We start from the raw sequence: 26,311 nt of genomic DNA on the forward strand, positions 1-26,311 counted from the left end.
GGATTTCTTATTTATTATGTCTAAACCTCTAATAATTTTAAAAACTTCAAACTTTTGGAATAATGCATTCAATTCTGTTCTCCCTGCTATAGGAAGGGTGTTGTGAAACTTAAAAGGGCTCAGAAAAGATTTACAAGGATGTTGCCAGGGTTGGGGGGGTTTGAGCTATAAGGAGAGGCTGAATAGGCTGGGGCTTTTTTCCGTAAGGCATCAGAAGCTGAGGGGTGACCTTATAGAAGTTGATAAATCATGAGGGGCATAGATAGGGTGAATAGATAATGTTTTATCCCCAGGGTAGTGAAGTCCAAAACTACAGGGCATACAGGTGAGAGGGGAAAGATTTAAAAGGGATCTAAAGGGTAACATTTTCATGTCGAGGGTGGTGCATGTATGGAACGAGCTGTCAGAGGAAATGGTGGAGGCTGGTACAATTACAACGTTTAAAAGGCATCTGGATGGATATATGAATAGGAAGGGTTTGGAGGGATATGGGCCAAATGCTTGCGAATGGGACTAGATTAATTTAGATATCTGGTTGGCATGGACAAGTTGGACTGAAGGGTCTGTTTCCATGCTGTATAGCTCTAAGACTAACCAGTTTTCTTTTCTCTAGGAGAGCAGTCCACGCTTCTCCAACCTACCTTTGCAAATGAAAACCTTCATCCTTGGAACTAAGTTTTAAAACCCTTCTGCACCTTCTCGAATGCCCTTTACAAAGTGCAGCAACCCGAACTGGCTGCGATATCTTAACCAAGGGAAAATCTGTGTCTTATACAAGTTTAACATAACCTCTTTCCTTTGTCTGGTAAGTTACCCTCCTATTTAATAATTAATATTAATACATTTATTAATATATAATATTGTATGCTTTATTTACTGCTGTCTTAACCTGCCCTGCCACTTTCCTGTGACACACTGCCAGGGTCCCATTTTCCTGCAATCACTTTGGAATTGTACCATTCATTTTATATTCTCTCTCCTGGTTTTTCCTAACAAAATTTATCCTCATACTTCTCCACAACGAACTTCACCTGTCACCTATCTGCCCACTCCACCAACTATGTCTTTCTGAACTTCTACACTAGCTCTGCACAGTTTACGATGCTTCCAGGTTTTCATCATCCACAAATTTTGAAACTGTGTCCCGTACATCAGGTCTAGATTATTAGTAAATTTCAGAAAAAGTGTCCCAACACTGACCCGAGAATTCCACTACAAACCTTATCCAAGCTTGAAAAACATCCATTAGGTTTTACTCCAAATTCCTGCTGCTCAGTCAACTGTTTGTCCAGTTGCTACTATACCTTCTATCTCATGAGCTCTAACTTTGCTCAGAAGTTTGTGTGGCACTGTAATCAAATATTTTCTGAAATCCACAGAGACCCCATCAAAAGCACTGCCTCATCAACTCTCTATGTTGTCTCTTCTAAAAACTCCAGCAAGATAGCTATACACAACTTTCCCTTAGATTCATGCTGGCTTTCCATAATTAACCCAAATTTGTTCATTTAACTGCTGATTTTGTCCTGAATTACTTTTTTCTCTAGAAGATTCCAAACAAGAATGAAACTTCTTGGTCTTTAGTTGCTTGGATTATCTTTATATTCTTTCCTCGAACAAGGGTCATAATGTTTTCTGCTTTCTAATGCACTGGCACCACCCCGGAGTCTAAGGAAGTCTGAAAAACTATTGCCAATGTCTCTGCAATTTCGAATCTCATTTCCTTTAGGATCCTTGGATACATCCCAGGTGTTCCTGCATCTTATCAACTTTTAAGCACATAGACTGGATCAAATATTTATGTGTCACCACTATTATGCTCTTCTAGTGGTTGAATTTCTTCTGTCTCCATGGCCTAGATAGTGCCTTACTTGGTAAAGACAGATGCAAAGTATTTGCTTAATACTTCAGCCAAGCACTCTGTCTCCATGTGTAAATCCACTTTCTGGTCCCTACTCGAACCCACTCCTCCTTTTGTCACCTTTTTACTATTAATACACTTATAGATGAGTTTAAGATTCTCTTTTATGTTAGTTACCGGTCTCTGAGCAGAAGACAATAAGACATAGGAGCAGAAGTAGGCCATTCAGCTCATCAATTATGTTTTGCCATTCATTAAGATGATGGCTTATCTAATAATCCTCTTTCCTGCCCAAGGTAGTCCATTGTTCAGCTGTTGCTTTTTCTGCCAAACTTGACATTAATTTATTTAACTCAGATCAATTCTTACCCCATTGAAGTTGGCTTCCCAACAATTAATTATTCTTACTCTAGAATGTTTCTTATTCTTTTCCAAAGTCATCCTAAACCTTATTATACAGTGATCATTTTTACCCAAAAATAAAGAACTGTGAATGGAGATCCGAAACAAACAAAAACAGAAATTGCTGGAGAAACTCAACAAGTCTAGTAGCACCTGTGGGGGCAATAAAAAGTTTTGAGTCCTGTGACCCTTAAGAAGGGTCTCCAGTAATTTTTGTTTTTGATTACTTTTACTCAGGTTTTCCCCCACCGATGCTCGATCTACTCAGCACATCTCATTCCCAACAAATAGGTCTAGTAGTGTTTCCTTTCACATCAGACTGCACACATTCTGCTGTAGGATATTCCCCTGGATACATGCCAGAAATTCTTGCCTCTCTCTGTCTCTTAGACAACCATGATCCCAGTCTATATTTGGATAACGAAACTGCCCATTGTAACTACTGTATAATCTTTACACTTCTCTGTAATTTCCTTGCAAATTTTTTTGTTCCTCTATAACCCACACGAGTTGTTGGCCTATAGACTACACTGAGCAATGTAACTGTACCTTTTTTGTTCTTCAGCTTGATTCTGTTCGTGACCTTTCCAAGAATCCTCTTTCTCCAACATTGTAATGCTCTCATGCTTTCTTATGGTACTTTCTTGAACACCTGGTATCCTGGTATATTTAACACTGTGTTCTGCTATCCTTTGAACCAGGTATGTTATAGCTACAATATATTTTCACTTGGCAATCTGCACCTGTCACTCGTCAACAAAATCCATGCACTCACATACATGCACAGTAACACTGATTTAGATTTTATTACTTTCTCTGGCCTCATTATGATCTATTCTAGTGCTATCTATCTCTCCAGTATTATGTGCACCTTGGTATTCTTCTGATATTATCTCCTGGTTCCCACACTCCTGCTGCGTCAGTCTAAGCAATCCCCAATAACAGAAGCACCACCTTTCCAAGGAACTCAGTCCCAGCTTATTCAAATCATTTTCCATCTTCCTTGGAGCTGGTCCCAATGTCCCTAGAATCTATAGATAACCCCTACACGCTCATCTTGCTCTCTCTCTCTCTCTCTCTCTCTCTCTCTCTCTCTCTAGTTATGTATTCATCAGTCTCATTTTTGTTTCTATACTTACTTGCATGGGGAAGAGGAAGCAATCCAGAGATTATTACTTTTAAAGGTCTTGTGTGTTAATTTCTTACCTAGCTTCCCAAATTCTCACAGCCAGGGCCACATACCTCTTTCTATCTATGTTGTTGGTATCAATGTGGACTGTTCACTTATATAAAACATAGAACAGTACAGCACAGTACAGACCCTTCAGCCCACAATGCTGTGCCGACCTATTATCCTACTAAGATCAATCTACACTGCATACCCTACATTTTATTATCCTCCATGTGCCTATCCAAGAGTAGCTTAAAAGTCTCTAAAGTATCTGACTTCACTATCATTGCCGGCAGCGCATTCCACACGACCACCACTCTCTGTCTAAAGAACCTACCTCTGACATCTCCCCTATACCTTCCTCCAATCACCTTAAAATTACGCCCCCTTGTAATAGTCATTTCCACCATGGGAAAAAGCGTCTGATTATCCACTCTATCTATGCCTCTCATCATCTTGTACACCTCTTTCAAGTCACCTCTCATCCTTCTTCGCTCCAATGAAAAAAAGCCCTAGCTCCCTCAACCTTTCCTCATAAGACCTGCCCTCCAGTCCAGGCAGCATCCTGGTAAATCTCCTCTGCATCCACATCTTTCCTGTAATGAGGTGACCAGAGCTGAACACAATATTCCAAGTGTGGTCAAACCAGAGTTTTATAGAGCTGCGCATAACCTCGTGGCTCTTAAACTCAACTCCCCTGCCAATGAAAGCCAACACACAATACGCCTTCTTTACAACCCTATCAACTTAGGTAGCAACTTTGAGGGAATCTATGGACGTGGACCCCAAGATCCCTCTGTTCCTCCACACTGCCAAGAATCCTGCCATTAACCCTGTATTCTGCATTCAAATTCCACCTTCCAAAATGAATCACTTCACACTTTTCTGGGTCGAATTCCATCTGCCACTTCTTTACCCAGCTCTGCATCCTGTCAATGTCCCATTGCAACCTACAACAGCCCTCCACGCTGTCCACAACTCCACCAACCTTAGTGTCATCGGCAAACTTACTGACCCACCCTTCCACTTCCTCACCCAAGTCATTTATAAAGATCACAAAGTGCAGAGGTCCCAGAACAGATCCCTGCAAATCACCATGGTCACCGAGCTCCAGAGTGAATGCTTTCCATCTACTACCACCCTCTGTCTTCTATTGGACAGCCAGTTTTGTATCCAGACAGCCAAATTTCCCTGAATCCCATGCCTCCTTACTTTCTGAATGAGCCTACCATGTGGAATCTTAACAAATGCCTTGCTAAAATCCATACACACCACATCCACTGCTCTACCTTCATCAATGTGTTTTGTCACATCGTCAAATAATTCAATAAGGCTTGTGAGGCATGGTCTACCCCTCACAAAGCCATGCTGACTATTTCTAATCAAACTGTGCTTTTCCAAATAAGCATAAATACTATCTCTTAGAATCCTCTCCAATAATTTGCCCACCACAAAAGAAAGACTGACCAGTCTGTAATTTCCAGGATTATCCCTGTTCCTTTTCTTGAATAAGGGAATGACATTTGCCACCCTCCAATCTTCCAGTACAACTCCAGTGGACAGTGAGGACACAAAGATCATTGCCAAAGGGGCAACAATCTCTTCCCTCGCTTCCCGTAGAAACCTTGGCTATATCCCATCTGGCCCAGTGGACTTACCTATCCTCATGTTTTCAAAATTTCTAGCATATCCTCCTTCCTAACATCAACCTGTTCGAGCACATCTGCCTGTCTCGTGCTGACCTCACAAACGTCAAGGTCCCTCTCACGGTTGAATACCGAAGCAAAGTATTCATTAAGGACCTCCCCTACCTCCTCTGATTCCACACACAAGTTCCCTCCACTATCCCGGATTGGCCCTACCCTCACTCTGGCCATCCTCTTGTTCCTCACGTAAGCATAGAACGCCTTGGGGTTTTCCTTGATCCTACCCGCCAAGGTTTTCTCATACCCCCTTCACTCCTAAGTCCATTCTACAGTTCCTTCCTGGCTACTTGCAGACCTCTGATCCTTGCTTCCTCAGCCTTATGTAAGCTTCCTTCTTCCTCTTGACTAGGTGTTCCATATGTCTTGTCATCCAAGGTTCCTTCACCTTACCATCCTTTCCTTGCCTCAGTGGGACAAACCTATCCAGTACTGTAGCAACTGATCCCTAAACAACCTCCACATTTCTGTCGTGCATTTCCCTGAGAATATCTGATCCCAACTGGTGCTCTGTAGTTCTTGCCTAATAGCACTGTAATTCCCCCTCCCCCAATTAAATACTTTCCCATACCGTCTGCTCCTATCCCTCTCCATGACTATAGTAAAGGTCAGGGAGTTGTGATCACCATCACCGAAATGCTCTCCCACCGAGAGATCTGACACCTGGCCTGGTTTGTCGCCAAGCACCAAATCCAATATGGCCTCCTCTCTAGTCGGCCTATCTACATATTGAGTCAGAAATTCTTCCTGGACACACCTGACAAAATCTACTCCATCTAAACTATTTGCATTTAGGAGGTTCCAGTCTCTACAAGGGAAGTTGAAATCACCATGACAACAACCCTATTACTTCTGCACCTTTCCAAAATCTGCCTCCCAATCTGGTCCTCAGTGTCTCTGTTGCTATTGGGGGGGAGGGCTATAAAAAAACTCCCAATAATGTGACTGCTCCTTTTCTGTTTCTGACTTCCACCCATACTGAATCAGTGGACAAACCCTCCTCCACGACCTCCCTTTCTGCAGCTGTGATACCATCCCTGATTAGCAATGCCACTCCCCCACCTCTTTTACCTCCCTTCCCATTTCTTTTGAAACATCTATACCCCGGAACATCCAACAACAATTCCTGCCCCTGTGTTATCCAAGTCTCTGTAATGGCCACAACATCGTAGCTCCAAGTATTGATACATGCTCTAAGTTCATCGCCCTTATTCCTGATACTTCTTGCATTGAAGTAGACACACCTCAACCCGTTGCACTGACTGCCACTTTGCCCTATCAACGGCTTATCCTTCCTCACAGATTCTCTGCTTGCTCTATCTGCCTGTGCACCAGCTACCCCATCGTCTGATGCGTAGTTCCAGCTCCCATCCCCCTGCCAAACTAGTTTAAACGCTCCCGAAGAGCTCTAGCAAACCTCCCACCCAGGATATTGGTGCCCCTCCAGTTCAGGTGCAACCCGTCCTTCCTGTACAGGTCCCACCTTCCCCAGAAGATATCCCAATGATCCACAAACCTGAAGCTCTCCCTCCTACACCAACTCTGTAGCCACGTGTTCAGCTGCACTCGCTCTTGGTTTCTGGCCTCACTAGCCCATGGCACCAGTAGTAAACCTGAGATTCCTACTCTGCTTGTCCTGACTTTCAGCTTTCATCCTAATTCCCTTTATTCACTTTTCAGATCTTTATCCCGTTTCCTAGCTATGTCATTGGTACCGATGTGTACCACGACTTCTGGCTGCTCTCCCTCCCCCTCCCCCTCAAGAATCCTGAAGACTCGATCCAAGACATCCCTGACCCTGGCACCCAGGAGGCAACACACCATCCCGGAGTCTCACTCGGTACCACAGAATCTCCTGTCCGTTCCCCATAGCATTGAATCTCCTGTGCTCCCCCCTTCCCTTCTGAGCCCCAGAGCCAGGCTCAGTGCCAGAGACCTGGCTGCTATGACTTGCCCCTGGTAGGTCACCCCCGCCCAACAGTATCCAAAGCGGTATACTTATTATTGAGGGGAACGGCCACAGGGGTTCCCTGCACTGTACGCCTATTCCCTTTCCCCCTCCTGAGTCACCCAGCCACCTTTGTCCTGTAACTTGGGTGTGACCACCTCCCTATAACTTATCTTTTCAGGGGGCTCTGCAGCCACCCTGTAATATCGTATGTCCTAGCACCAGGCACCAACACACTATCCTGGATTCACACTTGTGGCTGCAGTAACATCCATTTATTCCCATAAATGCTGAATCACTTATCACAAGGGCTCTCCCAGTCTTCCTTGAGCCTCTGTACAACTGTGTCACCTGTGGTGCCAGGAACAAGGTTTAGCTGCACTAATCAGATAAACAATGACTTACAAGTGTTCAGAAATGAATTAACTGGTTGGAGAGTTAGGTATATTCAAGGTACTCCTGCACAGTCTGTCCCCTTTTTTTTTGACTGTCTGATGGTCATCAACTTCCTCTCTCTGCATACCCATAGGTATGAATGTGCTATTCACACAGCTCTCAGCCTCTGAGATGTATTGCAATGATGCCAGCTGCTGCTCAAGTTCCAAAAGTCAGAGGTGAAACTTCTGCAACTGATTACACCTCCCAAGCAAATAGTTATCAGTGACTTGGGAAGCATCCTTGAGTTCCCACATAGCACAGGCTGCACACACTTGAAGTTGGAGAAACTCTTCCATTCTGCTATTTATTAATCCATAACTCTGTTATTAACCCTGATGATAAAACTTACTCCTCTTAATAAATATTACCAATATCAATAAAGCTTTTCCAAATTTTTCTTACAACCAATAAACCTTCTGATTGCCCTGTGCAAAAATATTCAAGGTTCAGTAACTAATCTGGTTACTTTTTAAGATAGTTTTAACTTGTCTTTCAAATTTCCGGTTGTTTAACATTAGTCCCCAAGATATAATATTCACCAACTAGTCTGCCGTGTTAATTAATAATGGTAATAATCAGTGTTATTTATTTATTGCCTTATAATTAATAAGCATACTCACTCCCAATAACTACTACCCACTGCTCGTAAACTTTACTATACTTGTAAAATATTATAATTAAGAATGAATTACAAGATTTTGAAGACAAATGACCAAATATCAGCCATCAATCTGCTTTCCTGTGATGACACACTGATTTTTCTCAGAAGATAGCTGCTCCACTCTGAGGGACAGAGACTGGACTAATCTCCAAACTGGTGGAATCCATTTCTCTGACTCACTTTACAAACTTACTGAAGTTTTTTGAGAATGTAACTAGTAGAATAGAGAAGGGAGAACCAGTGTTTGTGGTGTATTTAGATTTTCACAAAGTTTTTGATAAGATTCTTCACAAGAAGTTAGTGGGCAAAATTAAAACACATAGGACATAGGACAAGGATAATATACTGGTACAGATAAGAATTGGTTGAGAGACAGGAAACAGAAAGTGCGAATATACAGGTCTTTTGTCTGAGTGCCAGGCAATGACTAGTGGGATACTGCAAGGACTATGGCTGGGGCCCATGCACTTCACCATTTATACAAATGACCTGGATGAAGGAACCAAATGCAACATTTCCAAGCTTGTTGATGACACAAAACTGGGCAGGATTGAGAGTTACAAAGAGAATACAAGTAAGCTTCAAGGTATTGTAGACACATTGAGTGAATAGGTAAACACTTGACTGATGCAGTACAAAGTGGCTGAATGTGAAGTTTTACACTTATGTGAAAAACAGAAAGGAAGAGTATGATTTAAACAAGATATATTGGCAAGTGTGGATGAAAGTTGACAGGCAGGTGCAGCAAGCAACAAAGAAGACAAATGATATGTTCACCTTCATTGCAAGAGCATTTAAGTTCTAAAGAAGGGATGACTTCCCCCAGTTTCATTAGGCTTGGTTTGACCACATCTGGAGTCCTGAGTGCTGTTCTGGTCTTCCTACCTAAGGAAGGATATATTTACTACACAGGAAATGCAGCGGAGGTTCACTAGGCTGATACTATCCCATGAGGAGAGATTGCTTCGGTTGGGTCTGTATTCACTAGCATTTAGAAAATGAGGGGGGATTTGATTAAAAGTCAAATTTCTAAAAGAACTGGAAAGACTAGATGCAGGGAGATGTTTTCCCTGGATGCGGAGTCTAGAACCTGAGGACAGTCTCAGGATAAATCATTTCAGACTGAGATGAGGTTAAAAGGCACCAAGGGTTATGGAGATAACTGGGAATATGGCATTGAGATAGAGAATCAGCCATGGTCATACTGAATGGCACAGCAGGGTAAAAAGATCAAGCAAATGGCCAACTCTTGCTTCTAGTTTTTAATGTTTCTATGACATGGACTGATCTCCAATCTGGTGGGACCTATTACTCTGACACTAACTGATTTTGGATTTGATGGGCTGTTTTCCTGTGTTATACACATTTGCTTCAAACTGACTAGATTTTGTTGCTTGAACTATAATATGCCTTTCTTACCTCCCTTGTTCTCTTGACGTTGTTGATTCTGGAGTACTTGAACAGGTCACCAGAGTCTTGAATAAGCAAGCACTCTTCACACACGAACTTACTGAAATCAACATGCTATTCAAACACATTGGTTCTATGTTACCTTACGATATATTCACCAGTCTGGCCATTACAGAAAAACATAGTCTATAAAAAAATGGAGTAGGATCCCAAGCTGATTAGAATGTGCGACAGGTTTAGATTCAGGGTTAGGGTTAAACCCCAGTGAGGTCACTCTCTACATAAATACTAAGATCTTGGCACCAAGATGATTTACCCTTATGCCAACTATTCTTAACTGAATACATCTCCTATCCCAATATATCAAACCCTCCTAGCTCTCAGCTGCACATGCAACTAAGCATTTGTTACTGAGGAACTGGAAAATCTGGCTTACATTTGAATTTATACACATTTATCTTAAGGAGTTAAATGTAAAGTAGCTAAGGCGGTGAATATGTCTGGGCAGGAAACTACCCATTAACCAGCAGAGTTAGTCTATAGTATAGATTTAGACAGTGACAGGTAGACCAGAAACTTAAAGATACAGCCGCAACTCAATGTCTCCACTACATACAGTAGTTTGAAATGGCAACATTGCAACATGTTTTAGTGAACATCTTCCTATAAAACTCCTGATTCTGAAGGCAGCTAGAATGTGTTCCAGGTCTAACCCTAATTTGTAACTCAATGTTGAAAGTTTATACCACAGGAAATAAACAGTGCTGATTGGATTCCAAATCAACTCTGATTGGCCAGTGCTTTGCCATGGACAAAGTATTTTTGAATTCCGAGGGAGCTTGGACAGCCTATAGTTTTTCAGTGTTTTATCTATAGCAACACCTTGGCCAAACAAGTCGGCTTGCCAATCAATCAACATTCTTTTTGTCCTGTGGCGTTTATGATTTTGATGTTTTGAAATGTGGCATTCTTACATTTGTCACTGCAAGTCAAAAAGCTTTGACAACATACATCTCTTGTCAGCAAGATTCAACCTCTGGACCACCAAGTGCCTGTTTAGGATAATGCCATCCATTTTGTATCCTGCATACTCCTCACTCTGTGGAGCAGTAGGATATTGAATCTTTCAGAGAACCAACTGCAGAAAATAATAATTGGGGCCTGCATTAGAAGCACTGCCCATTGCAATGTTTGAGAATATTAATCAAAATGGTGCACTTTGGCAAATCAGGAATTTGCCATACACAGGCCTCTAACTGTCTTGGACTTGGTACAGTTGCTACTAGTTAAGGGGTGCAGTGTGAGCAGTGGACAGTTATTACCTCTGGACCATGTACCACTCTCTCACCCTGAACTGTGCGGCGCGTGGCTGTGTAATGACCAGCAGTACTTTCCTTTGGACAGTGCATCAACCTGCATTATATGTTGGCAAATTACATTCTCTTCCAATGTCGTCTCTTACCTCTTTTTTGCGATTTTTTAACATGCTCTGGAATTTTGACAGCTCCTTTTCCTGGTCAGATTTGATTCTCTTTGCTTCATCTCGCAAGCGGGTAGTGTGGTCTTGTTCAAGACGCTCAATTGTCTGTTTCTGCTGTCGTTCCAAGTTTTCAATTTCATGATCATACTGACGCTTCTTACTCTGAAGACGAATAGAAAAAACCCAGGTAGACCAATTACAAACAGCATTTAATAGCAAACAATTCCATCTTCTCTCTGATAGTAAATTTCCAGATTTGTTTTAAACTAAATTTAGTTTTTCAAACTTCATTGTTAGATTTGAACCTCTATTCCCCAGATCATTAATTCTGTAACATTAAGGCACGTAGCTGATACTAAGCTTCACCCAGATTGTAATAAAAGCTAAACACTGAGTGAGAATTTGCCTTCTTTTTGAAGTGTCAATGAAAGCAAAAGAGGGTCAGAGAATCAGTAATTGAAAGGGCTTCAGCATTAGAAAGGGATGACGTTGCCAGTCTGTGCATATTGAGCTAAAATGTATAATGCTAAATAATTTGAGTGTTTTACAGATGGTTTGGTTGTTCAAAATATGAGGAAATAATCTCCTGACAGTTCAGTGCACTATGTAGAAACAGTATAATAGAAATATCATAATGGGGAGCTTTGACTGTCCAAGTCTTTAAATAGGAATTTATAGAAGGCTGCGTCTGCTGACACGAGTGCATGTGTTATGTACTGCTTAAATTGGCACATGCACATTTAAATGGTTTTGGGCTAAAGGACAGGTGGGCATGTGGTTGAAAGATGGGGAGATTCTGCTGCGTGGAGAGGGTGGGGGAAGAAAAGAATGAGAAGGAAAGGCAGCTGAAAAGTTTTAAGAAATAAACAACAAAACCAAGGACAAAACACATAAATGAGGGTTGTGAGAAAGCCCATAATCCATGAATAGAAACAAAGAACAGTTTGCATTTATATACAGACTTTCACAATCCAAGGACATCTCAAAGTACCTCACAGTCAATTAAGCATTCTTTTGAAGTTGTAACGCAGGAAATACAGCAGTTTATTTGTGCACACCTGGCTCCCAAACACCAGTGTGATACTGACCAGATAATCTCACTTTAATTATGATGATTGTGGATAAATAACGGCCAGGATATCAGAAATAACTCAAAACTAAAATATAATGGATGCTAGAAATCGGAAGGAGTAAATGTTGGAAATACTCAGATCAGGCAGCATCTGTGGAGAGGGAAACAGAATTAATGTTTCAGATTGATGTTCAATCTTAAGCATTAACTGTTTCTCATAAACAATGACTTGCCTGGTCTTCTTTCAAATAGTCACCATCGGATATTTTACGTTCAACTGAGGGAACTGGTGGCATACTGGAAGAATTCTCTTTTCTCTGCTATTTTTTTTAAAGTTAGGTATGCTATAATAAATAGTTATTTTCTGTTAATCACAGAACCTAGAATGAATTTGATCCTGAATAGCAGCCAGTCAGGCAAATCAGTCATCTCTGTGGCCTCATTGGGATTTTATAATTTTGAGAGGACTTGTGGAACAGTGTGGCATACAAAAAAAAATGATGATTGATCTGTCCAAATTGAAATAAGATAAGCATAATCTTATAGCTATTACAGAGATTTGGCTGCAAAACAACCAAGCCTGGGACCTGAATATTAAAGTGTTACATGACATCTGAGAAGTACAGGAAGCAATGAAAAGGTGAAGAGTTAGCTCTATTAATTAAGGGTGGCCATAATACAACAAAGAGATAACTTTAGTACTAAACATCAAGCTGTGGGATGTTTGGGTAGAGATAAGAAAGCACAAAGAAATCTTCTGCGGGAGAAGGTCGTGGGTCCTCTAAGTGTTCAAATGTACAATGGGACAAAATACTCGGGGTTTGAGAGAAAGGTCTGATGATAAACATGGGTAATTTTAATTTACATATAGATTGATTGAATGAATCAGATTGGCAGTAACATATTCATATAAATAGAAGATCGGATGGCAAACAGGAAGCAAATATAATAGCTGATGTGCCACAGATAAAAGAACTGGAGCCAGAACTAATTATAATGGATAGTAATGACATGTATGCAAGTACAACAAGTGGCTAAAGAAGCAAATTGGATATTGTTGTTTATTACAAGGAGGTTTGTATATAGAAGTAGGGATGTTTTGCTACAGTTAGACATGGAATTGGTGAGACCACATCTGGACTGCTGTGTACAACTTTGTCTCTTTACTTATGGATAGGATATAACTACATAAGAATCAGTTCAGATACAGGACTTTTAAGAAAAAAGGTTGGATAGGTTGGCATTTGTCCAGCAGAATTTAGAAGGATGAGAAGTCATCTCACTGAATGATACAAGATCCTGAGGTGACTTGACTGGGTGGATGTTGAAAGGATGTTTTCCCCTTGTGAGAGACACTAGAATCAAGGGACATAGATTTTTCTATTTAAGACAGAGATGAGAACTTTTTCTCACTTAGAGGGTCATGAATAGAGCGTACTGGTAGCAGGATTCTTGAATATTTTTAAAAACATTTTTATTTTAGATAGATTTTTAACCAACAAGGAAATCAAGAGAGTATGGAATAGGCAAGAATGTGGAATTGAGGCCACAATCTTATAAAATGGTGCAGAAAACTCAAAGAGCTGACTGACCTATACCTGTTCCTATTTCGCATGGTTATAAGGATGGTGTAAAGATGGATTCCAGTTCTACCCTTCAACAACTGCCTTCAGGAGTACAACAGTGGGGCAGAGAATTAAAGCTTCTACAGTGTTGCTAGTATGGTTTGTAGGGAGGCTGTTGTTCAAACATACAAGCTGAAGATTTCTAGACTCACTGTCATCTCCTGCTCAAAGCGGCGGAAGATCTGTTCACGCTGCTGCTGCAGCTTATTGCTGAGTTGCTGCTGTGTGCGTTGTTCCTCTTTCTGAAGAAGCCGCAGCTCACGCAACTCTTGGCGCCTGCACAGAGAACAGAGACTCAGGATGGAGACAATCTAACATTCATAGATGGTTCTTTCAACACAGAAATAGAAACAAAAGATGTAAAACCCAGAAATCAGGAGGTAAAAACACTGCAGGTCCATCAATACTTCTCCCACAACAAATTTTAGGATGGAGTTTGAGGTTGCAGCTTCATGTCAAAAGCCAATTCCAAACAATCAAGACATTAGCTAATTGCAAACGATCACAAAATGTTCAGAATTAGTTTTAGCTGAAGGAGCAATGTCTTTTGTGCTAACTCCCTTTGGTTTTGCAATTTAAGTTACGAATGACTTCAAAAAAATGGAAGCAACAGATTTTCAGTAATCTGGAGATAATTCTGGATTTATTGTCAATTTCTTTTGATGCAACTACAAAACGTGTTTGGGATTTGAATCTTGGCAGAAATATACTTTGCTGCTGATTGTCTCATGTAAATTCCATCAGGTTCCAGACTCATTTATTTCAGCTTCTTCAATAGAAATTTTTAAATACAATATATTCAATTCATCTCAAACCTGAGAGTTTAACTGAGCATTGGCCAGGCTCTATTATGTAAAACCAAGTCATCCACTTTCTTTTCTAAGTGAGGGTTCTGTAAATACGTTATGCTTCAAAGCAAAATACCAGTTCTAAAATTAGTGACAGTGAATAAAAATAGGGAACATTTGCTACTCAGGAACAGAATATTTTCCAATAGGTCTAAACCTGAGGCTATTCTCACAAACAGTGACAAGCTAATTATAAACAAAAACCGAAATTGCTGGATAAGCTCAGCAGGAATGGCAGCATCTGTGGAAAGAAATCAGAGTTAACATTTCAGGCCCAGTGACCCTTCCTCAGAACTGATGATAGCTAGGGAACTATCAGTTTATATGCAGAAGATAGGGTGGGGGGCGGGGGGTGGGGAAGGAGTAAACAATAGGTGGGGATAGAGCTCAAAGACAGAGAAGAACAGTTAGACAGATAAGGGAGTGGATAACAATCTGGCTACGAGGATTAATCATGACTAATGGAGACTGTTAGTGGCTAACAATGGGTTGTCTGTAATGTCTATGTGATAACAAGGCCTGGCGTGTGGGGGCTGGGGTAATGGCATAGGAGAGCTCAAGACTTATAAATTGTTGAACATGATACTGAGTCCAGCGGGCTGCAGGATCCCAGGTGGAAAGTGAGGTGCTGTTCTTCCAGCTTGTGCCGAGGTTTGCTGGAGCAGTGCAGCAGGCCTGAGAAAGAGATGTTGGCCAGTGAACAGGGTGGTATTTTGAAGCTAATAATAGCGCTTCTTGCATTTTTTGTTTAATAGGGCAAGGTGGTGGCATGGCTGCAATTCCACTGGACTAGCAGTCCAGTACCTGAGCTAATGTTCAGGAGACATGGGTTTGAATCACATCATGGCAGATGTAACGTTTTAATTGATTAAAATAAATCTGGAATAAAAAGCTAGCATAATGGTGACCATGTAACCACTGTCAATTGTTGGAAAAACTCATGTGGTTCACTAATGTCCTTTACAGAATGAAACCTGCCAGTTTTACCTGATCGGGCCTACATACGACTCAACTCACAGCAACACAGTTGATTCTCAACAGCTCCAATTTGGGGTAGGTATTATTTGCTGGCCTAGCCAGCAATGCCTATATCTAATGAACGAATAAGAAAAATGTATTTTATTTTCAGCTTTTTTAAAAGCCTTTCTGACTTTATGCTTTTATTAATAATACTTTGGGTGCAGCTTCAAATATTCCAGTTAGAATTTAATATCCAGCAAACACATGAGATTACATTTATGTTAAGAAGTTGTTTCCACAATTCAAAATAACTCTGTCCATGCTACACTGAAATCTTTCAGACAGAGGTACTAAGGTGTTCTTTAAACATAAATCTTGCTTTATTCGGGGAAGTACATTCCTAGTAGTGGGGAAATAAATTATTGATCTCACATTGTGAAGACAAATTACAGAGGGTATGATATCCTGCGCTGTGAAATCACTAAGTTGTAAGATAACAGGAATTTATACATTACTAACAAAGACAAATTCATGTGGGACGCTCACTGAAGGATACGCTTGATCCAAGATTGAAATTCATCAGAAAATAATTTACTCTAAAACAAAACTCAACATGTTATAAAACTCAGAGATAGTAGGAATTGCCAATGCTGGAGAATGAGATAACAAGGTGTAGAGCTGGATGAACACAGCAGGCCAAGCAGCAGAGGAGCAGGAAAGCTGACGTTTCGGGTCATTTCTGAAGGAGGGTCCAGACCTGAAACGTCAGCTTTCCTGCTCGGCCTGCTGTGCTCATCCAGCTCTACACCTTGTTATCTATGTTATAAAACTGTTGTTATAATTAGTATTAAACAAAATTGGTCAGATTGGACTCTTACCTGAGGTATCTCATTTCTTCATTGTTTTTGTCATTATCTGTAACAATTTTTGATGTTGTCACTTTTACCTCCACACCATCTACCATAAACTTACGTGTTTTCTTCAATGTTTTTTTCTGTTGCTTCATTTCCTGTTAAAATTGCAAATACACAAACAGGTGACTGAAGGACACCACCTGCTGCCCAGTCCCCATGCTGTCCACCTGCTGCCTCAGTCTCTTTACCATCACAGGCCTTATGTTCTCTGCCTACTGTGCCAATGCCAATCTCAGTCCACTTTGGCTTTTGTTATTCATTCACAGGATGAGGGCATCACTGGCTAGGCAATATTTATTGCCCATCCCTAATTGCCCAGAGGGCAGTTAAGAGTCAAGGACATTGCTGTGGGTCCAGAGTCACGTACAGGCCAGACCAGGTAAGGATGGCAATTTCCTTCCCTAAAGGACATTAGTGAACCAGGTGGGATTTTCCAACAATTGACAATGGATTCACGGTCATCATTAGACTCTTAATTCCAGATATTTATTGAATTCAAATTCCACCATCTGCCTTGGCAGGATTAAACCTGGGTCCCCAGAACATTATCTGGGTCTCTGGATTAACAGTCCAGCGATAATACCACTAGGCCATCGCCTCCCCCGTTTCCAGATAGTCTGCCCACTATGACAGTCCCTGTGCCATTTGCCTGCTGCCCTGGTCCCTGTGCCACTTATCTGCCGTCCCAGTCCGTGTCCGGACCACTTGTTGTCCTGGTCCCGGTGCCAAAGACTTGCCGCCCCAGTCCTCGTGCCTTCTGCCTGCTACCTCAGTCTGGCTGCAATCCACCTGCCGGTCCTTGATCCTTGTGCCATCCACCTGCTGCTCTGATTCCCATGTTGTCTGCTTTCCACCCTGGTCCAAGTGCTCTCTACCTGTCGCTTAGGTCCCTGTGTTGTGCCCATCCCTGAGCCATCGGTCAGCCAAACCAATCAAAAATTTCAATAAAGGCATCTCATCTTCTCAGAAGTGACTAGTGATGGTCAATAAACATCAATGCACTCTACTGAACACCAAAATAAAAAAGTAATTTTTTAAAAAAATCTGAATTTGATTTGTTACCTGAAGTGATATCGATCCAGTTTCCTTGTTGCGGGACAAGAAGCTGGATATGGACAGGCTTAAGTCAATGCTGTTGTTGTCTGCCATTGACCCACTCCCAGAATCTGCATCTCTCTCTTTTTCTTGATTCATGCTCTTCGATTGTGCAGCAGGATCAAAATTTTCCTTCATCTCTTCAGTGATGACATTGATTTCGGGGATCATCTCCAGCTTTATGTCATCTGGGCTCTCACTCTCTGTTTCCTTCACTTTGTAAGTGATAGCATCTTGTGTTTCATTCAACTCGCCACTCAACGTTATGCTTGCTGGGGTAGGGATAGTTTCAGGTCGTGTCTTAGTTTCAGGTAGTGTCTTAGTATCAGCCTCTGTCTCTGAAGTGTACTCTAATTTTACACCACTCTCCGTTACAACTTCAATCTCGGGACATCTTCCACCTTCCACTAATTGTGTACCAGAGTTCACTTGGAGATCATCAGCCTGCTTCTCCTCTTTTGTTTCTTCACTGCGGAGAGCTGGAGTGTTTACAGTGGACTCTGGCACCTCCTGCTCTCCTTTGCCAGAAATTACATCCATTGTTTCTTCAGGTATGGTCTCTTTAGGTTGCACACTGATCATTATTGCATTGGAAGCTTCTCTTGCTGCTTCTTCATCACTTTTCTCTGCCTGCGTTACTGCCAAGGCTTCTGTCACCTCAGTGTTGGCTGCTTTGTTCTCTCCCTCCACCTTAACTTCATTTGGCTCCGTCTCTGTCTCTTTCTCTTTTCCAGGTGCAGTTTCCTTTTTTATCTCTGACACTTTGCCCTTTTCCTCTTCAGGTTTGCTAACATCCTCACGTACCTCATCTTCTTTCAGAGGTTGCTCAGTGCTATCCTGAGCTTCTGGGATCTCCACATTTGGCTCTTCTGTCTCAGATTTCTCTTCTGATGATGCACGTTTCCCAACATCAGTATCTAGTTTCTCACTACCTCCTTGTACATCTTCATTACTGGCGTCAGAAGCATTGTTCTCCATCAGCTTCTCCCCTTCACTGGTGCCAATCCCCTCATCTGACAGCTTGTCACTGACCTTGTCTGTATTTTCTTCAACAGACTCTGTCTCCATTTTCTCAGAAACAGCCTCAAGGATTGAAGGAGACTGGGAGAGTTTCTCATCCTCAGAGCTGGCAGTGCTGATATCTGATGGGGCACGTTTATGTCCTGGCAAAGCCTAGAGGAATACAGCATAAAGCTTTTTTTGTTGTGTAATTCAAGATCAATAAACAGTTAATTTATTTCTGAGCTCTATTCATAGTTAGTTCCATCCATGAAGCAACAGCATTTCAAACACCAAATCAGAGCATTAAAATCATGCCGCCATTCATACTTAGAAATTTTGCATTAACTGAGGCGCATATTACAGTAACTACACAGAGCAGCAATGGTAGACCATCAATGACTTAGTGAAATCCAAATTCAAGGAAAAGTCAATAAGGCCAAAGGTTGTCCACAATACATTAACTTTCCATTGTGACACAATCTATGAAGGAGTGAAAGACTCTTCTTCGAGAGTAAATGGCTCCTTTCCTCTGCTAATTAAGGCACAAGAATGTGATTTTGATTAGTCAAGTCACTCTCATAGAAGAACGTACTGCTGGATCCTTTTTTATATTTGTTCATAGTTATGGTGATTCTGGCAAGGCCAACATTGATCAATCATTCCTAATTGCCACTGAAGTGATAGTAGGCCACTGCTTTGGGCCTATGCAACGAAATACATTGTCAGTACACCAACGGTAATGGGGCAAAATCCAGGATTTTGAGATGACAACAGCAAAGGAAAGATGATAACTTTTCAAGTCAGGACAAAGAGCATCTTGCAGATGATAGTGTTCACATGCATCTGCTGGTATTGTCATCCTAAGCTACTTGTTTAGAAGTTGCATTGAAGGAGGTTTGACAAGGTATCACAATATATCTTGTAGATGGTATGCACTGCTGGCACGAAGTGCCAGCAGAGGAGGTGAATGTTTGAGGTGAAAGATAGTGTGCCAATAACCTGTGCCTCTTTACCTTGTATGGGGTCAAACCCGAGTGATGTGGAGTTTTAGTCACCCAGACAAATAGAGAATGTTCTATCACACTCTAGATTTGAGCATTGTGGATGGTGGGCAGACTGCAGGGAGAAAAGTAGGGAGTTGTTCACTGAAGAATTACTAGCCACTGATCTGTATTTTTATGTGACCCAGCTAAGTTTATGATCAATGGGGAGATGTTTATATCTCTCTCCTTTGCTATTTTGCAAAATTACAAACTATTATCATATGAAGTAGTAACAAAAGAGAGGAGAGTCATGGACGTGATCTATATCGACTTCAGCAAAGGCATTCAACAAGGTTCATTATGGTAGACTGGTTAGCAAGGTTAGATCACATGGAATACAGGGAGAACTAGCCATTTGGATACAGAACTGGCTTGAAGGTAGAAGACAGAGGGTGGTGGTGGAAGATTGTTTTCAGACTAGAGGCCTGTGACCAGCGGTGTGCCACAAGGATCGGTGCTAAGTCTACTGCTTTTCATCATTTCTATAAATGATTTGGATGTGAACAGGAGGTATAGTTTTTAAGTTTGCAGATGATACCAAAATTAGAGGTGTAATGGACAGTGAAGGTTTCCTCGGAGTAAAACAGGATCTTGATCAGATGGGCCAATGGGCCGAGGAGTGGCAGATGGAGTTTCAGTTAGATAAATGTGAGGAGCTGCGTTTTGAAAAGGAAAATCAGGGCAAGACTTATACACTTCATAGTAAGGTCCTGGAGAGTGTTGCTGAACAAAGAGACCTTGGAGTGCAGGTTTAGAGTTCCTTAAAACTGGAGTTGCAAAGGCGGCATTTGGGTATGCTTGCCTTTATTGGTCAGAGCATTGAGTATAAGAGTTGGGAGGTCATGCTGCAGCTGTACAGGACATTGGTTAGGCCACTTTCAGAATACTGCATGCAGTTCTGGTCTCTCTGCGATAAGAAGGATGTTGTGAAACTTGAAAGGGTTCAGAAAAGATTTACCAAGGTTTGAGCTATAGGGATAGCCTGAATAGCTGCGGCAATTTTCCCTGGAGTGTCAGAGGTGGAGGAGTGACCTTATTGAGGTTTATAAAATCATGAGGGGCATGGATAGGAGGAATAGCCAAGGATTTTTTTCCTCTGGTAAGGGAGTCCAAAACTACAGGGCATAGGTTTAACATGAGAGGGGAAAGATTTAAAAAGGGACCGAGGGGACAACCTTTTCACGCAGAGGGTTGTGTGTGTATGGAATGAGCTGCCAGAGGAAGTGACGGAGGCTGGTACAATTACAACATTTAAAAGGCATCTGGATGGGTATATGAATAGGAAAGATTTAGAGGGATATGGGCCAAATGCTGGCAAATGGGACTAGATTAATTTAGAATATCTGGTCAGCATGGATGCTTTGGACTGAAGGATCTGGTTCAGTGCTGTACAGCTCTATGACTCTATTACCGATCTGTAATGAGAATAAGGTAGAACTTGGTGAAAGCTTTCAAAACTCCAAGACAAACCAATGTCCTCGTGATGATGAGCAATATTGCAAAACGGCACGTGGCTTAAGATCCAGATCTTAAAGAGTGAGTCTTTCGACTCTATTCACTGAAATAAGGAATCCTTTAAATTTATTATTGAAATCTTTCTTCCCAATAGGCTTGTCTAGCTTCCCCTTAAATTCATTAATATTAGTTGCTTCAACTACTCCTTGTGGTAGTGAGTTCCACATTTTCACCATCAGGTAATGAACTTTCTTCTGAATTCCCTGAGATTTTTTTTAATGAATACCTCCCCACAACTAATTGCTTTTTCTTCCCATATTCAAAGGTTGATGACATTCAGGTTCCCACAAATTGAAGTACGGGCCTGACAAGTCAATACTTCTATCCAATTCAAGATGATTCGAATCAAAGATTAAATGGGCGGCTATGCTGGAGAGTCAAAAAAATGATGGGCATAAATCTATGAACGCAAAGCTGGAAAGCAAGCAAGCTAACAATCACTTTACCAGCTAAAATTTTGTAATTACTGTGTTGGCCTAGCATATCTGATACTCACTGCTGCATTTTCAGAATCCTCCTCTTCTTCATCCTCTTTGCTCTCTTCAATCTCTTCTGTTACCTCTGCCTTTGCTTCTGCAATCAACTCCCTCACAGGCTTACTGCTGTTAACATTCACCACAAATGGGTGCTAGAAAGGGGAGAAAACAAACAGATTTAGAAACAAAAACTAAGTTACACACAATAGGTCACAGTAATCTCAAATCTGTGACCACCAAAAAAAATACACCAGAGACGTGCACAACCACATGCCAGTTCCCTTCCAAGCCACGCATTATCACGATTTAGAACTATACCACCATTCCCTCGCTGTTGTTTAACCAAAAGCCTGGAATTCCTTCCCTCCTAGCGATGTGTACCCACAGCGCACTGACTACAGCAGTTCAAAAAGGTAACTCACTACCACTTCTCAAGAGTATTTAGGGATGGAAAATAAATGCTAGCCGAGACAGCAGTACACACGTGCAAAGAACGAATCTAAAGAAAATCCCTCATGTCCTAAGCTACTGCCAAAGCAATCTGTCACCGAATGTGGCTCCCCCTCTATCACTGTGATGTAACTGCACGAGGCAGCGTTACAGCATCCATTGAGAAACGAAAGAGATGTTGAGACTCTACCACATTCTTAAGGTCTCCAGCATCATGTACAACAACTAATTTTAAACATGGGTTGAAATTGACCTGGAGCAAAATGGCCCTATATTCCCACAGAGCTTTAAAAAGTACTGCAAATCTGAAAAACATTCAGAAATGCAAATGGTCCTGATGAAACTTCATCAAGATGAACAATTAACCGTTTGCTGCCACAGATGCTGCCAGACTTGTTAGGTTTTTCCAGCCTTTTCTGTTTTTCAGAAATGCACAACGGTCATCAGCATTGAATAGCTAATATCTCAGGCAGGATCATTCTTCTGATGTGGCTCTTCAAATGTTGCTGCGTTTACTGTGAAATCTAGAAAGCTCCATTTCAATTTCTTTAACTTGTAGCCTTTGCCGCAGACAATAAAATGAATAATAAGAGTTGATTCTGGATCAGCATTGGGAAAGGATTAGTGGGGATGGGACTGATTCTGGCTTAGCACAGAGAAAAGGTGTAATGGAGAAGGCTACCAACTCTAGATCAGCATTGGGCAATGGTTAATAAAGTTGAACAGGTTCAGAATCACTTGATTGAACTAAAGCTTACTTGCTCTCACGAGGAGTTGACATGAGGACTCACTAGATGCTATGTTGCTTGATGACCATGCTGCATATTCTCAGCACAAATGATCTGGAGCTCATAAAGTACTCTACAAACCTCGAAACCAGGGGTTCCCAAAGCACAGGTCAACAAAATTTTGGGGTCACAAGGACCTTAATAGCAGTTATTCAGCAATAAGACAGTTTAATTGTACTACAATTTCCTGTGTGCTCTGCAGCAAGATTCTGGCAGGTGCTGGCCTCCATTTTGGTGCCTTGAGTTTGATCCAGTGATAATCAGAAAACGGTATTCAGGAGGAATGGAGCAAATCGGGGGTTGGTGATAATGTTTTGTTATAGATACCTCTATTTTATATTGCAGTTGAATTTTAACTGTCTGTTCTCCAGGGTACATTTAGCTCACAATGCACTTGTATGCTTAAGACAACAGTGTTTTGAGGTGTAGTTCTATGACAAATATATGTATGCCATGGCTCAATTAGTATACAAAAGTTGCTGTGCAAATGGAAATGCTCCCCATCTCAAACATTCAGCAAATCCTTCACCCACTCTTTGAACCCCCTCACTGAACCCTCCATCCCTTTCATAACTCTGGGATCCTGTTAATTCAAAAACACTAAAACGCGATCACAGTGGAAAAGCTGTGAAGCAGTATTTTAGTGCCAATACAGGTACACACGCAAGCATCTAACAAACAAGTTCTAACTTATACTCACAGATGGTTGGGGTGTTAGGCCAAAACAGCAAAATCTGATAGACATGAAGCTGCCATTTTTCTTATGATCTTTGTATAAGAGAATGTAGACTGCACAAAGCAGCTCTCTCTCTGTTCACTTCAGCTGTTTCTCTTTGAATTCTAAATCTGCAGACTCTGATGGGATACTCCAATATAGAAACCAGCTGTTACACAGAATGAGTGGCCTGTAAATTCTTACAGGCCAGTAAAGCTCCATCTGCACCCAGGGGCCTCCCCCTGTCAATCCATGGGCACTCCAACTACAAGAAACGGAGTATGTTTACAATTCAGTTTAGGGCAGGGTCAGACTCTGGTTCAGTGCTGCTCTACTTGTGATCTGCTAATACTGACATCTGAATCATACTTTCAGAGTGCAGACCAGATTCCAGAGATTTGAAGATATAATGCAGCACTCCCTTAGTGTATCCTAGATTACTAGTGGAGCCAGCCTCTGGTATAAGAGCATTGCTGACAAGAGCATCATTTATTGCTCAGCTCCAATTGTTTTTGAGAAGGTGGTACAGCTTAAACTGCTATAGACCATGTTGTGCAGATAAATTCAGTGTTGACTTTTCTGTAATGGTTTTGATAAAAGAGTGGCTTGAAAGACTTTGTCAGAGCATTTAAGAATCAAGTACATTGCTGTGTATCTGGAGTCACACGAACTGTAGGCCTGCCTGAGTAAGGACGGCAGATTTCATTCTCTAAAGGACATCAGTGAAGCAGGTGGGCTTTTTAAAATGGTAGTTTCACAGTCCCATTATTTAGACTAGCTTTTGACAACAGATTTATTAATTAATTGAATTTAAATACCATGTTGATGGGATATGAATTTGTCTCTGGAGCATTACTTCCAGGCCTCTGAGTCACTAATCCAGCAACATTATTACAATGCTAACAGTTCCATCTGCACAAGCCAGTTATCTTTGTAATCTGGACTGCTCACAGTTATATATTACAATCAGGACGAATCTTAATATTCTCCTGTTCAGAATGCCCTGGTCCTTGTCAGAATGTGAAGCTTTTTCCCATTCGGTGTCCATCAAACACAGGTTACATACTGAGAGATAGTAGGAATTGCCGATGCTGGAGTCGAGATAACAAGGTGGATGAACACAGCAGGCCAGGCAGCATCAGAGGAGCAGGAAAGCTGATGTTTCGGGTCTGGACCCTTCTTCAGAAATTTCAGAAGGGTCCAGGCCAAAAACGTCCAGCTTCACACAGGTTACATACTCACCTGTAGCAACTGCTGGGATGACCACCTCACCTCAACATTCTTCTCCAATGCCTTCTTCAGGAAATCACTGAACTCAGGCGACCTACAGAAAGAAATAACTGTCATTAGAAGTTACGAAAGAACTCTGAGAACACCTGGTCAAAGCTATCAGAAACATGGCAAGTGCTGCTATATAAACAGCATGCTGGTATGTACAGTGAGATCCCACAAACTGCAATGAGGCAAATGTTCATAAAAGGCACGAAATGCAGGGATTAGAAATGGAAAACAAGAACTGAAAAAGAAACACACAGTCAGCAAGCAACTGGTGTCCAGCTCTGACAAAGAATTACAGACAATGCATTAATTTTGGCTTTTAGACACAGAAACACAGGAGGGCATTGAGCTATTGTGTTTGCACAGTACAGAGATCAGACAACACAAGATGCTCAATTTATGAACGCTTGTACTTACGAACGGGATCCCAAAAAGGTCCAACTTACAAACATTTTCTGTACTTAGGAATGTCTACTTTATATTCTCCTGCATTGTGTTCTGATTTGTATACAAGCCAACTTGCAAACAGACTCAACAACAGAAGCTGTTTGCAACCCAGGAATGGCCTGTGTGCTTAACTACATTACAAATGATGACCAACATGGTGCGAGTTTCCAACATCTGACTATTTCTGAAGAAGGGTCACTGGACCCTAAATGTTGATATTGCTTTCTGTCCACAGATACTGCCAAACCTGTTGAGTTTTTCCAGCAATTTCTGTTTTTGATTGGTTCATCTGTTTGAATGGTGCAACTTAGCAATATATATTCAACTTCCTGTTCATCGTTCAACAGTATCACAATCTCTTCAACATCCAACTGAGCAGTAAAGGAGTGTCAGTTCATAATAGTCAGTAGAGAAATCTTTCAGTCAGAGTCATTGGTCCAACTCGCCTGTGCCAACCAGACATCCCAATCTGACATAGTCCCATTTGCCAATATTTAGCCCATATCCCTCTAAACCCTTCCTATTCATATACCCAACCAGACAGCTTTTAAAATGTTCTAATTGTACCCACCTCCACCACTTCCTCTGGCAGCTCATTCCATACACACATTACCCTCTGCATGTAAAAATTACCCTTCAGGTCCTTTTTAAATATTTCCCCTCTCACCTTAAACCTATGCCCTCTAGCATTGGACTTTTCCACCCCAGGAAAAAGACCTTGGCTAAAATCATGCCCCTCATGATTTTGTAAACAGCTATAAGGTTACCCCTTAGCCCCGGATGCTCCAGGGGAAAAAAAGCTTCAGCCTATTCAGCCTCTCCCTAAAACTCAAACCGTCCAGTTCCAGCTACATCCTTGTAAATCTTTTCTACACCTTAAGTTTAACACACTCTTCCTACAGAAGGGCAACCAGAATTGTTTGCAGTATTCTAAAAGTGGCCTTACCTATGTCTTGAAAAGCAGCAACATGACATTCTCAACTCCTATATTCAATGTTCTAACCAATGA

At 41.4% G+C, this 26,311-nt stretch overlaps 1 protein-coding gene across 3 annotated transcripts in view; it reads right to left on the bottom strand.

The window, feature by feature from the left end:
* Positions 1 to 26,311, bottom strand: part of slka (STE20-like kinase a) — a 147,338-nt gene that overhangs the window by 46,182 nt on the left and 74,845 nt on the right. For all 3 annotated transcript variants that reach the window (XM_048608722.1, XM_048608721.1, XM_048608720.1), the window contains exons 7-12: positions 24,820 to 24,901; positions 21,645 to 21,776; positions 17,556 to 18,761; positions 16,458 to 16,588; positions 13,924 to 14,047; positions 11,057 to 11,236 (exon numbers count right to left, since the gene is read on the bottom strand). In XM_048608722.1, the coding sequence (XP_048464679.1) occupies positions 11,057 to 11,236; positions 13,924 to 14,047; positions 16,458 to 16,588; positions 17,556 to 18,761; positions 21,645 to 21,776; positions 24,820 to 24,901 (1,855 nt within the window). The remainder of the gene's footprint in view (positions 1 to 11,056; positions 11,237 to 13,923; positions 14,048 to 16,457; positions 16,589 to 17,555; positions 18,762 to 21,644; positions 21,777 to 24,819; positions 24,902 to 26,311) is intronic.

This window comes from Rhincodon typus, chromosome 20, assembly GCF_021869965.1.
Source record: "Rhincodon typus isolate 14 chromosome 20, sRhiTyp1.1, whole genome shotgun sequence".
NCBI lineage: Eukaryota > Metazoa > Chordata > Chondrichthyes > Orectolobiformes > Rhincodontidae > Rhincodon > Rhincodon typus.